At 46.6% G+C, this 12,500-nt stretch overlaps 2 protein-coding genes across 2 annotated transcripts in view; both read left to right on the forward strand.

Moving 5' to 3' along the window:
* Window positions 1-4,154, forward strand: part of exoc4 (exocyst complex component 4) — a gene marked incomplete at its 5' end in the record, with an annotated part of 13,640 nt that extends 9,486 nt beyond the window's left edge. The window contains 1 exon segment of the mRNA XM_062518363.1: window positions 1,722-4,154. Within this exon segment, the coding sequence (XP_062374347.1) occupies window positions 1,722-1,959 (238 nt within the window).
* Window positions 4,155-5,006: 852 nt separating this feature from the next.
* lrguk (leucine-rich repeats and guanylate kinase domain containing) overlaps window positions 5,007-12,500 on the forward strand; it is an 18,066-nt gene continuing 10,572 nt past the window's right edge. The window contains exons 1-11 of the mRNA XM_062518285.1: window positions 5,007-5,346; window positions 5,554-5,664; window positions 5,978-6,059; window positions 6,336-6,436; window positions 6,680-6,761; window positions 6,929-7,053; window positions 9,028-9,171; window positions 9,606-9,686; window positions 9,828-9,914; window positions 10,653-10,759; window positions 12,167-12,286. Of these exons, the coding sequence (XP_062374269.1) occupies window positions 5,134-5,346; window positions 5,554-5,664; window positions 5,978-6,059; window positions 6,336-6,436; window positions 6,680-6,761; window positions 6,929-7,053; window positions 9,028-9,171; window positions 9,606-9,686; window positions 9,828-9,914; window positions 10,653-10,759; window positions 12,167-12,286 (1,253 nt within the window). The 5' untranslated portion in view covers window positions 5,007-5,133. The remainder of the gene's footprint in view (window positions 5,347-5,553; window positions 5,665-5,977; window positions 6,060-6,335; window positions 6,437-6,679; window positions 6,762-6,928; window positions 7,054-9,027; window positions 9,172-9,605; window positions 9,687-9,827; window positions 9,915-10,652; window positions 10,760-12,166; window positions 12,287-12,500) is intronic.

The raw sequence follows: 12,500 nt of genomic DNA on the forward strand, positions 1-12,500 counted from the left end.
CACAACACACTCCACCCAGCCAACCAGATAAACTTCTATTCGGTGGTTGGAAATGGTTGTCAAAGGTACCCACAAAGAAGCTCTGTGTTAAGATAAGAGCTGCTGTAGCATTCACAGGTGGGCTCCTTCCTCCACCCGCCTCCCCAACCCCATGTTCCTGGGGTCCCCTCCACACCCCTCGAGAACACAATTGAAGACCCCCACCCCCACCCCCACCCCCACCCCTAACTCCTACCCCTGCGCCTGTACACACATGCACTCCTCCAGAATGCTGAACCGCTCCCAGGGGAAGGCCAGTGACAGGCAGGGGTTTTAAAAGCGTCTCAAAAGCAGCATTTCTCCCATTCTCTTCTCTTTTTTTTTTGCTTTTTTGGTGCAAAGTGTTCCGATGAGCAGATGACTCGCCTAGATTCTTTCCCCAAATACCCCAAGTCCCCCCCCCCTTTTTTTCCCTTTCCCATTTCACTCTCCCTCTCTCTCTCTCTCTCCCTCTCTCTCTCCCTCTCTCTCTCCCTCTCTCTCTCCCTCCCTTTCTCTCTCTCTCTCTCTCTGCGGTGACAATGGCCTCCTCCGCTTATCTCTGGCCATCGTGCTGTCCCCGTGCGCTGTAGCAGTGGGCCGTGGCAGACGCTTGCCCTTGGCCAAGGTGCTCAATTGAAGTCACGGAGAGAACCTGGGCCTCCAATTTGGTCCCCTCGGCCTCTATTTTCTACCACCGAGCCCGAGATAAATTGGTCTGTGGAGTTTGTCTGCTGTGTGTCTGTGTGTGTGTGTGTGTGTGTCTTTCTGTATGTGTGTCAGTGTGTGTGTGTGTGTGTCTGTGTGTGTGTGTGTGTGTGTGTGTGTGTGTGCGCACGTGTGTGTGTATGTCTCCCTCTCTGTGTGTGTGTGTGTGTGTGTGTGTGTGTGTGTGTGGGGTCAGATGATAGGAAAGCTTAGGAGAGCACTCAGGGGAATGGTGCTGCCTTGCTGCTGCAGTTCTGTGGACGGTTTGTGCTGGCTCAGGTTGTTTTTTTTCCCCTTCCTTTCTTTCTTTCTATTTTTTCCATTCTTTCTTTCCCGCACACTTCAGGTTGAAACGAGCGTGAAGGCAGAGAGGCGTTACAGCCAGGGAAAGAGCACTGAGTATGCTACAGTATGCCAATAAATTACCAACTTGTATTTGCATGCTTATGCCTGCAGGTTTGTGCAAATATCAAACTACTCTGCAGCAGGATGACCTGTATTCCCCCCCTGAGGCTTTTGGCCCGTTTAGCTTGTGCAGGGGAGACCATGGGCAGATGTATAACACGGCCATCCCCTGTGAATGTGCCATGTGCTACTTTGGCATATCTTTGGAATTTGAAAATGATGTTGTGTTTTGCAGTCATAGCAGTCACATACAGTATCCAGTACCAAAAGCAAGGGACAGCCCAAGTCCTCTCACTAACGACCTTTGCTGCCGTTGTGAAATTGTGACCCTGAAGGATGTTGGAAAATCTCTCCGAATCTCAGTGTATGTCCCTCATAGGACAACTATGTGGTCCATAATTGCCTCCCAGGGCCCTTCCCCACTTTCTGTATTTTCTGGACTCCTACAGTAGAACACTTTTGTAGAAGCTCAAACTCGCTCTGCCATTGTCTCGCTCGTACTGTATCTCCTCATTTCTCAACGTCTCTCTCTCTCTCTCTCTCTCTCTAACCCCCTCGCGCGCGCCCTTGCGCTCTGTCTCCCCCTGCAGGCAGTACTACGAGATGCTCTACAACACGCCGGACGAGCTGCTGAACCTGGTGGTGGACCAGGGCGTGCGCTACACCGAGCTGGAGTACACCAACGCGCTGAGCCTGCTGCACCGCAGCCAGACGGGCGTGGGCGAGCTGACCGTCCAGAACGTGCGGCTGCAGCGCCTCAAGGAGCTCATCTGCGAGCAGGCGGCCATCAAGCAGGCCACCAAGGACAAGAAGATCACCACCGTCTGACCCCACCGCCGTGGACGTGGGCACCACCAAAGATTCTAGAACAGCTCTGTTCTAGAATCTTTGGGCACCACTGGGGTGGGGGGGGGGGGGGGGGGGGGGGGTGGAGGGGGTAGAGGCCCCCCCACACAGAGGATGGACTGATGGATGAATAAAATGGATGGGATGTGTTTAGTAATGCTTTATAATTATAACCCTCAAATACACACAAGTAGAAACTCACTGCTTTAACAGAGTCAGCAAGTTACTGAAACCCGGATCTCCTCTCCTCTCTCTCTTTCTTTCTTTCTTTCTTTCTTTCTTTCTTTCTTTTTTACACTTTTATTTATCCAACTACAGCTCATCACACTCTCTTCCGATAATGCCTTTTCATGTGGTTTTCTGACTTCTGGTGTTTGTTTGTTTGTTTGTTTGTTCGTACGGTTTATTTATGCATTAACACAGCCAACCGGAAAGTACCTTTCTCATCTGATGTGCATCTAGTGACTTTGTACTGCACCTACCGCTTCTCTAATAAGAAGGCCTGAAGATACAAACAAACACACACACACACACACACACACACACACACACTCACATGCACACATACACATACACACACTAATTCGATAAATCCTTAGATCATGCTCCTCTGGACTGGGCTTCACCTTGTAGTACCGGGGGACAGTATGTCTCTGGCTTGGGGCCATTTTCATCTCATTTTCTCTGTAATATCACAGCGGTGTGCGTCTGTATCACTCCCTCCTCGCTATCTCTCGGTCGGCACCCGTGCCCAGAATAGCCAACGCTAGATTAGAACCATTTGAATGATTATCAGGTGAATGGAATCTTCTCAGCCTCACTTTTCTTTTTTCATTGTTGTTATTGTTGTTGGTTTTGATTTTCTCCGCACCCTGAAGATGAGCTAACGGAAATAGCCACACACTCGTTTTTAACCGCAGATTCTGTTTTTTTTTTTATTCTCTCGCTCACATGATTTTACTACCTCTACTTTGTTTCCGGCAATTTCCTAATCTTCTTCATTTCACCCTGTAGTTTACAGCTGAGGCAGTGGGGAGGGGTGGGAGAGGAGACCTGATCCGTAACGGCTCCCAGTGCTGACCACTGCTGCATAGAGGCTCATTTGGGATGCAAGAGCCGGCCTCTCTGCAGCGTAAACACAGTTCATACAAGGATGGCTTTACAAAATGGATGCTTGCGAATTCACCTTCAACTGTAATTTTGGGACCTCCCTTAAAAGCCACCGCATCCCCCACGTTCAGGCAGATGCCGAGGCAAATGCACACACACACTCCAGCACAGAGGCACGAATGATTTGTCTCTGGTGCTACCCTGACATGTTTTAGTTCATTAAGCGTTGAGAAAAGTGCTTAAGAAAAGACCGAAAAAAATGGAAGGATGGATAGAATAGAAGAAAGAGAGCCTCGTCAGGAGATGGAAGAAAGAAGAAAAAACACAGGCAGGAGGCAGAGACGCTTTTCCCCACAAAGTGCCGGAATGATCCATCATAATGACTCAGCCCCCGAAATCAATGAGGGAGTAGGGCCAGCCATAGGGATTAGCGAGAGGCAAACAATCTTTCATTTCTGTCGCTGATTTCAATCTTGAGGAGAGCGTTCTACAGCTGACAAGCCAGGTTGAGGATTTTGGTTGTTGGCAAACTAAGGGGCAGATAGAGCAACGTGTGAGGTGTGAAAAGAGTATGACTGTGCCAAGCCTTTGACCCTGAACATAAGCAGCCTCACTGGGTAAGGGTAAGAGTAGCCTAGGCAAAGGCCCAAAGGGAGGGCTATGAGGGAGGCTGCTTCCTGATATAGCACATGTACGTGTCAAACAAAGGCTCTGTATGCATTAATATTCTTTCTATATTTTCTCTTTTTTTGTTGTTGATCTTTTGTGTAAACATTACTTACAGAACCACATTTTTGTTTTGCACAACACTAATTAGGACGTCCATTGAATTTGTTTTTATGAATATATGAATGTACTTCTTGTGTGCCTGTGTGGTGCAGGATTAATTAAAAAGGATTATTTTGAACCTTGAAATCAACATAATATCCTGGATGAGATCACCTGGAGAATGCCCTGTGAATGAATCCCAAGCCTAGCTGATAACACTGAATTCTGGAAGTTACTGATTTGCCAATCCATGTTGGTGTAAAAGAATAAAACAGCAACAATAAACAATGAGATGACAATTGTCTGTTGTCGTGTGGTCTATGTGAACTCTATCTTCAATATGTTTACACTCAAGTAGATAGCTTATTTTCAGCAGTTCTATCTGTTTTGTTTGTCACTCAAACTTACAGCAGCCCATAGGAGGCCTACATAATCAGAATTGCAATACGTTAGAATGACAGCTGCATATTTATAAGTGATGTTCATTTAAAAACTCTTAAAAACTAGGGATAAAATGATGAAACAAATCATTGTTCACATTGTTTAAATCATTGTTTAAAACCCTTAAGAGTGTACCGTCACACCGGTGTGTTTGGAGTGTTGGAAAATTAACATTCTAAAGAATGTCTCGGTTCATTGAATTCAACATAGAATTTTAGAATGTTGAATTGTTGCGGAATGGAATCTTGTGTTAGAATGTTCAAAACCCACCCTTTTAAAGGTTAACGAAAGTCCATTATCCATAGTCCATTATTTCTCATTAGGTTAGTGCTTAAAATTATTGTTTACTGATAATATTACTATTCTCCCTATTTTGTAATTGTTCACTGTTAATTTAATTTGTATTGTTATTTATTTGTATGTCGCTTTGGACAAAGGTGTAAATAACCATAACCATAACCATAACCATCTTTAGGCCTACTCTTCAATTCAAGTGTATTATTTTAAAAATAAATATGTTTCTTCGATTGTCTTTTTGTCTATCTGAAGTGTTTTGTTTCCCATCAAGTTAGTTTTAAATTAGACTTATTGGGCGACTAGCGCTTTTCTGCACGTCTGCCCATCAAGCTAGTAAGGACACATGAACTACAAATCCCATAATTACCTTCGAATAGGTTTGGTTACTAGGTAACGAAAAGGACGCTCTTCAAGAAGGGTGTTGACTAACCGGGTGTAACTAAAACGTTGTCTTTTTAGCTTGTTTGCCATCACGTTTTAGACTTTGTGTAGAAAACGCAACAAAACAGTTTTAGGAGTTGTAGATGTTATGTGACAAAAATGACAGCAGCAGTTTCACCACCATATTTGTCACGAAACTCACCGATATTCTCTCCAGTATCACTCGACTCTGTCACTCCCCATGGGCCACTGGCTGAAGAGTGTGGGGATGTGACTTCATGTTTAACCACACCTGAGGCTCCCCTGGGTCCCCAAAGGTACACAGATACGTTTTCTACATCTGAAGACGGAGACGAGCAGGCAGACATGGAGGTAGATGGCACTGTATTGATTGTTTATGTAGCCTAGCTAATGTAATGTTTACCAGTGGTTCCCCAGCTGTTTAACTCCTCATTTCATAGCTAACTTTATAGCTGCTGATGGTCTCAGTGCAGAGCTAACTTGATTATGAATTAACAGCTTTCTGCATAGATTCTCAGTGTAGAAATGATGGTTTTAATAATTACGAGTTAATTGTAGCAGGTGAAGAATAAAGGGGAGCTCACCGAGGAGGAGGTGGCTGACTGTTTATCCAACCTTGGACTTTCTGCTACTGGACTACAGCACGTCTACCAGTTTCTTTCAATTCCAGTAAGATCATAAACACATAAGAACCTGGTGCTCAGCTTCACTGTTGCATTGCCTATAGCCTACCTAACTCAATATATCACCCCATTAGAAACCAAGCTATTTCATAGAGCTGTAGCCTATATTTAAAAAAAAAAAAAGTTTTTAAAAATCATTGCTCTGTGCCATTTTGAGAAGGAGGAGGGGGGGCTTTGAGCTCTGGGGTCGATTTATATTAAATTTGTGGTACACCCTGCCTTGGTCTCCGATGTATTTTCATTTCTGTTTTATGTAGACCTTAATTAAATCTGTGATTCTGTGTTTTATCTGCCTGCAGGGACGCAGTCTGTCTAACATATCCATTCTCTGCAATTATGTCCATCTTCAGAAATTAGAACTTCCACACAATAAGATAAAAGGTATGACTATAATTTCATTTTAAAATACAGACAGTAAACCACAGTATCTGCCTGTACAGCCTGTGGTCATGCAAGCTAGCGGTATTCATTCTGGTGGGTCATTAATGTTATTAATTTGCCTCATGCATCTTCCTGAATTGGTTTGCTTATTTTCCTGACATCGCCCTTCATGCCTCTTTGGCGTTGCAAGGGGAAGAAATAATCACCGTTGTGAGCAGTGTTGCCATCCCCATTCCTCTTAGTTATCTGAAGCTGCTAATGTTGTGTGACTGCTAGATCTATCCTGTGTAAGCCACATGCCTTACCTCATCATCCTCGACGCGTCTCACAACGAACTCACTGACTTCTTTGGATTTGAGCCACCCAAAAATCTCAAGGTAGGACCTTCAACTGACAGGAAAAGACAAAGTTGTAGCTTTGCCCAGCTTTGAACGCTTATCATAAACCTCCAGTGTTCACTGCTTTCCCCGGCACCTCGCAGCTGCTAAATATTCATCCTTTGAGTTTATAGATAGAAGCAGAAGTCATTGATATAATTAAGCATGCTGCCACTGCTGTCACATTAATGCACTTGTTGTTCCTCTGACGTGCTTAAATTATTTACCGTTTGGGTGTCGCAGGAAGTGGATTTTTCCCACAACCAGATATCTCAGATGAAGGACTTGTCTGCCTACTCCTCTCTGAAAAAACTCAACCTTGACTGTATCCTTTTTTATAGACTGCTGAAGTTCAGTCCGCGCTCGATTGCTACTCGAGCTGCTGGTGAGTCCCTCTGTGATGTCTGGAGTCAGTAGCTCTGGCCACTGACGAGACTCATGCACAAAGGCCCTCCATTTTTCTCTAGTTAGCCACTTGACCTCGGTGCTCAGATAACCACTTCCAGGAGGTCAGTGGACTGGAGAAGTGTGCCAGCCTCACCCACCTCAGCCTGGCACACAACCAGATCACCCGCATCAGTGGCCTGGACAACCTGCCACTGAAAGAGCTCTGCCTGGTAGGCATGACAACACCCATACTGCAATAGTATTGTGAAGTCCTGCTCCATTCATGTTACATTTTCAAAGTTGCACTTCTATGACATTTGTTACATATGAGATTTGTGAGATCATTATTATGAGATCATTATTGTTGGCACATATATATCCCGGTGTATAGTTACGCAGAGGAAAAGTATCATTGTTGGTCTTATGGTAAACTACTCTTCTGAATTAGTTTAGATTGTACTGAATCAATAAGGAAACTATAGTAAGTTAGCAGGGAACTATTATGTGTGTGCACCATGTTGGAGGAAGGCCACGATTGTTGTTGGTAGAAGTGTACGAGGTCCAAGAAGCGTTAGCATCTTTTAATGAGTAAATGTCACCTGGACTCATATCTGTGAGCAGGATAATTCTGGCTTTGGTGTTTTGTATCAAAAGCTAGTCTTATCGAGCTCTATAATATAAAATGACTGCAGAGTTCACTTGTAAAATGCTTTTTAAATCAGCGTTCATGATATGATGGGTCTCCCGTGGCCTAATTAACCGGCTGGTTGACGGGCTGTGACATTTTGTCTTCTCCAACAGATCCTTTGTTTACACATCACCTTGGTATTCACTGTGTCACCCATCATCCAGATTATTCCATGGTGTCATCAGTTTAAAGGGTTGTTTGTTTTCAAAAAGACACCCTCCCAACTGTATCTGCTCACGATAGCCTTCAGGTGCCTTCTAAGTATTTGGGACAGCACGGGTGTGTCATTTGGAGGAGGCAGGGGGGTGTTCATCGCTTTCCAGGCCTTCTCAGCAGTGAGATTGGGGCTGTATAATTTGATACTCGGTCTTAAATAGATGCAGGCTGAAGCGGGGCTAATGCGAACAGGTGCTGAAGCTCACCATATGGCGGGCCAGCGTGCCTCCGGACCCTTGCCACTCCACTCAAGGGTGTTTGTGTTGTCCTTTATCAAAGTGATTCCTCATCGTCAGCAGCACGAGCCCCCCGATCCTCCACACACACACACACACACACACACACACCCTGCCGCCCGTGTGCCCGTGGGTCCCTGGGGGCCAGCTGCCGGTGTGGTGAAGGAAGCTGGACCACGTTCAGCACACACTCTTACCACACACACACACACACACACACACACACACACAGTCTCTCTCTCTCTCTCTCTCTCTCTCTCTCTCCCTCCCCCTTCTCTCGTGCAGGTTGGCCCTCTCGGCCTCTCTCTCCCAGGCCGGCGCACTCTTAGCAGCGTGCTGCTGTCATCCGCCTCCCCTTCTCACCCCATCACACTGCAGCTCCGGAAGCCTCCCAGGGCCCCCGCCGGTCACGGGCCCCCACCCCCCCCGCTGAGGGGCCTCTCGCTGCCAGGGAGAGCAGGGGCTTAGGGGGCAGGGCCTGGAGCTGGAGCTGGATGACAGGCATGGTGGAGGAAAGGAGGAGGTGGAGGAGGAGGAGGTGGAGGAGGAGGAGGAGGAAGTGGGGAGGAAGGGGATGTGCCCTGGCAGAGGAGAGTAGGCTGGGGAAGGCGGAGGGAGGGGAGGCGCGGCACGGCACGCTGCCTCCCGACTGGTTGGCACAGCTCCCCTGCGCGCGCGGCGGCGCCAGCTGTTCACCTGTCAGTCGTCACCTGTCAGCGGAGGCAGGGCTGAGTGGAGCTGGCCTGTCACTCGCTGCCTTGGCAGAGGGGAAAGTTTCACATTCTTACACACAGGGCACAAAGCACTCGACTTAGAATAAGTCTGTGACTGAGTGTATGTGCGCGCGTGTGTGTGTGTGTGTGTGTGTGTGTCATATCTGGGTGTGTTGGAGCCTTATCTTGTCTTGGCATGACATATGGTGTGTGTGTGTGTGTGTGTGTGTGTGTGTGTGTGTGTGTGTGTGTCTGTCTGTCTGTCTGTCTGTCTGTCTGTCTGTGTGTGTGTGTGTGTGTGTGTGTGTGTGTGTGTGTGTGTGTCGGGGTGACGGGTGGCGTGTCATCCAGAGGGGTAATCTGATCCAGACCATTGAGAACCTGCAGACCCTGTGGACCCTCCAGGTGTTGGACTTGGCCTGCAACCGAATCCAGAGCCTGTCGGGCCTGCAGAACCTCCACCTCCTGGGCTCCATCAACCTTGAGAATAACCAGGTCCGTCTACGCCCCTCCACTCCTCTCCCACCTCCCCCCCCCCCCCCCCACCCTCCCACACATAAGAAACATATTAGTTCTGCCTCGGAGCCCATAGTCGTGATAAAGGGAGATCTTTCCCAGAGCTGGACACCTTTATGTTGTGGTATAATGATTGAGTCAGCGCCAACACACACTCTCAGAGCAGCAATTGCTGTAGTACTTCATGCGAACACGTGTGAATTGAATTTTTAATACATTCACGTTTGATATACAACCTATTTCTAATGTTGCCTATATGTCCAGATGAAGTAGTGGGTTAGTAATGGGTAATACGCCAATGTATATGAAATATGCATTTTACTGAAGGCTGTTATATTTCTTTTTGTACTGCATGGGTTATACTGTAAATGTAATTGTGTTCCCTTCTGTTATATGCCCTCACACCAATGCAGATCAGTGAGATCAAGGAGGCCACTCATGTCCATGACCTGCAGCTACTGCGACAGCTCAATCTGAAGAATAACCCAGTCCAGGTGAGGCTCCTCACCCCCTCGCTCCTGTCCCAGGGGTCTCCCCCTGTCCAGTCTCTCTCACTCACTGATCTATAAAAGAGCAGTGTTCTCACTGCAGTGTCCCCCCCTTCTCTCCCCCTCTCCCCCCCCCCCCCCCCCCAGGATCAGCCGGACTATCGGCTGGCGGTGATCTTCCTGCTCCAGCTCCTCACAGGCCTGGATGAGCGGAGGGTGACGGCCGAGGAGAAGGTACAGAGTGTGTGTTCTGGTGTTCTGGAGGTTCCTCATGCTTTATATACAAGCTTGAAGAACAATGTTGGCTAGATGGGGGGGGGGGGGGGCAATGTTGGCTAGATATTGAGTCCTCACACATAGAGGGACTTTGTCCAGTAACGGGAGGTTAGGCTGATTCAGGAGTTGCTTAAACCATCGCACTGAGGATGGGGTCACCCGAAACGTTTGCGCTGCACTTGCACTTTAGGTCTCTTTTAAAGTATATCACTTTTTTTGATGTTAATTCTCGGTTTTTGATTATACTTTTTGAGTGAGCTCCATTCCTTTTCCTACTCCTACACAGACTGAAATACTGTAGGTCTATCTGATCATGTTTGAGTATTATTCTTGCCTTGCCCACCAAAAGAGCCGTTTTTTCTCTTTACCTGTCAGGTCTTCAGCTCCATTTAAACCTTTTCATGTAGTGGTGTCTCTAGCGGAAAGTTTTGACTTTCGATGAAGTTCCCCACTTTTCTAAGTTCATTTAGCAGCTCCAGGAAGGTGTCAGATAATGACTTGCCCGTTAGCTATTTTTGCTGGGGTCTCGCCGGCACCGGAATATGTATTCTCGGGCTCGGTGTGAAGCCGGCCGTGACCTCTGCTAGGCATCAAACACCCTTTCTTCCTCTCCTCCTCCTCCTCCTCCTCCTCCTCCTCACCTCTTCACCCCCCCTTCCCCGTCCACCGCTGCTGCGGGCTGTCCGACCCCCACAGGTGTCCTCTGTCAATAAGTACGACCCGCCCCCCGAGGTGGTGGCTGCCCGAGATCACATGACCCACGTGGTGTACCAGCTCATGCAGCCGCAGGTCATCCTGGACAGGTGAGTCCACAGGAGTCCTCATTACCTGCCTGCTGCGTTACATCTCCCCAGGTCCCCCCACAGTTAGGGAGACCAGTCTTTTTTATTTGATTTATTTTATTTTATTTTATTTTAAGATGAACACCCGGTGCCCTTTCTCATCAACCCTCATTAAGTGCTTTGTTTAATGTTGAAGTTAGTTTTATATATATATATTCAATTCTTATCTGTCAAGTAAAGTTTATATTACATGCTTGCCAACAAGGTCACTGTCATTAATTGTACCAAAGGCCTTGCCTGTTGTTAAGTCATGGCAGAATGATTTTTACTTAGTTATTGTTCTTGTGCATATTGTGATAATGATACATGTCTCAAATAAACTGTGAAAGCATTGCAGTCCTGTATAAATAAGTCTACGCTGTTCAGTATGACTAACTGCGTAATTACCAAACATCTAATTACAGTGACACAGAAATAGCCATATTAATTAGTCATTAAAAATTCATTTTTGGGAGTAGCTGTACTCTGCATCCATTACTAGATATGCATTTTTGTCTGTAATTTTCTCTGATCATATGGCACATTTCTCAAAACTGACATTCTAAAAACCATTTACATGGTGACTGAAGCAGATTGTAATTTTACCAGACAGTTCGATACTTTTGCAAATTGCTACTACTTCATTCCTTTCAGATGAAATGTAACTGAAAAAAACATTGACAGCCAAACTACTCCAATAGATTTACTATTGATTAGACAATTGTTGACATTAGTTATTTTTCAGTCTGACTTGAATAACTACAATTTTTGTGAAATTATGCTTTATTTAAAGTAGACTCTGTGCTTTTGAAGCCAGTACATGTTTACAGAGTCTTGCCATTTTGGCAGACTTGAGAGCATAATCAACATAATCATTTTTCTTGAGCTCTCGAGCTGTTTAAAGAAGAAGTGTATGGAAGTCGCCTCCAAAGCTTTAGTGTTATGAGAGTTGTGTACTGTGCGAGATGATCGTGCATAAATTCAGATACTAAGACCTAGCGCCCAATATAGGGCGCTACTAAGACCTACAGTATAAATTGCATTTGATACCAGCATAGCTAACTGAATATGAACTTTGAACGTTGGCTACTGTATGTCATCGTTCCTTTTCTGTCAGCAAAACAAATCTGTTAGGCTGTGACCTTATTTGGAGGCCATACCATTTGAGACACAAATGTATGCATGCTGTCAGAAGGCTAATAAATAGCACACTACACACTAATTAAAGTGTGTGAGGTACAGTAAGGGGGGGTGTTCACATATGGGCCCCAGAAACAGGTTAGCGTGCGTAACCTTGTGGCGTCCTGCAGGCCCTTGTGAGTTAAGGTCAGTCGTCCGTGTTTTAATGTGACCCCCCCCCCCCCCCCCTCTCTCTCTCCCGCGGTTCAGCACACTGCCCAGTCTGGACACGCCGTACCCCATGCTGGTCCTCACCGGCCCACAGGCCTGCGGCAAGCGAGAGCTGGCCCACAAGCTGTGTCAGGAGTTCAGCGACTTCTTCGCCTACGGGTGAGTCCCTGGAGCAAAAACCCCCCCCCACCCCTATCCCCCCCCGCCCTCCTCACTGTGCTCAGATCAGGTGAAGGGAGCCAGAGGAAAGTCAGACGAACATGGCCATGTGTAACCCGAACATGACTGCTTTAACCCTGTGCTCACAGTCATATCTCAGGGTCGTTATGTCAGATGCATACATTAAAAAGGGCTTTACCCCTTTGGTATGTGA

The sequence above is a fragment of the Sardina pilchardus genome, chromosome 17 (assembly GCF_963854185.1).
Source record: "Sardina pilchardus chromosome 17, fSarPil1.1, whole genome shotgun sequence".
Taxonomy (NCBI): domain Eukaryota; kingdom Metazoa; phylum Chordata; class Actinopteri; order Clupeiformes; family Clupeidae; genus Sardina; species Sardina pilchardus.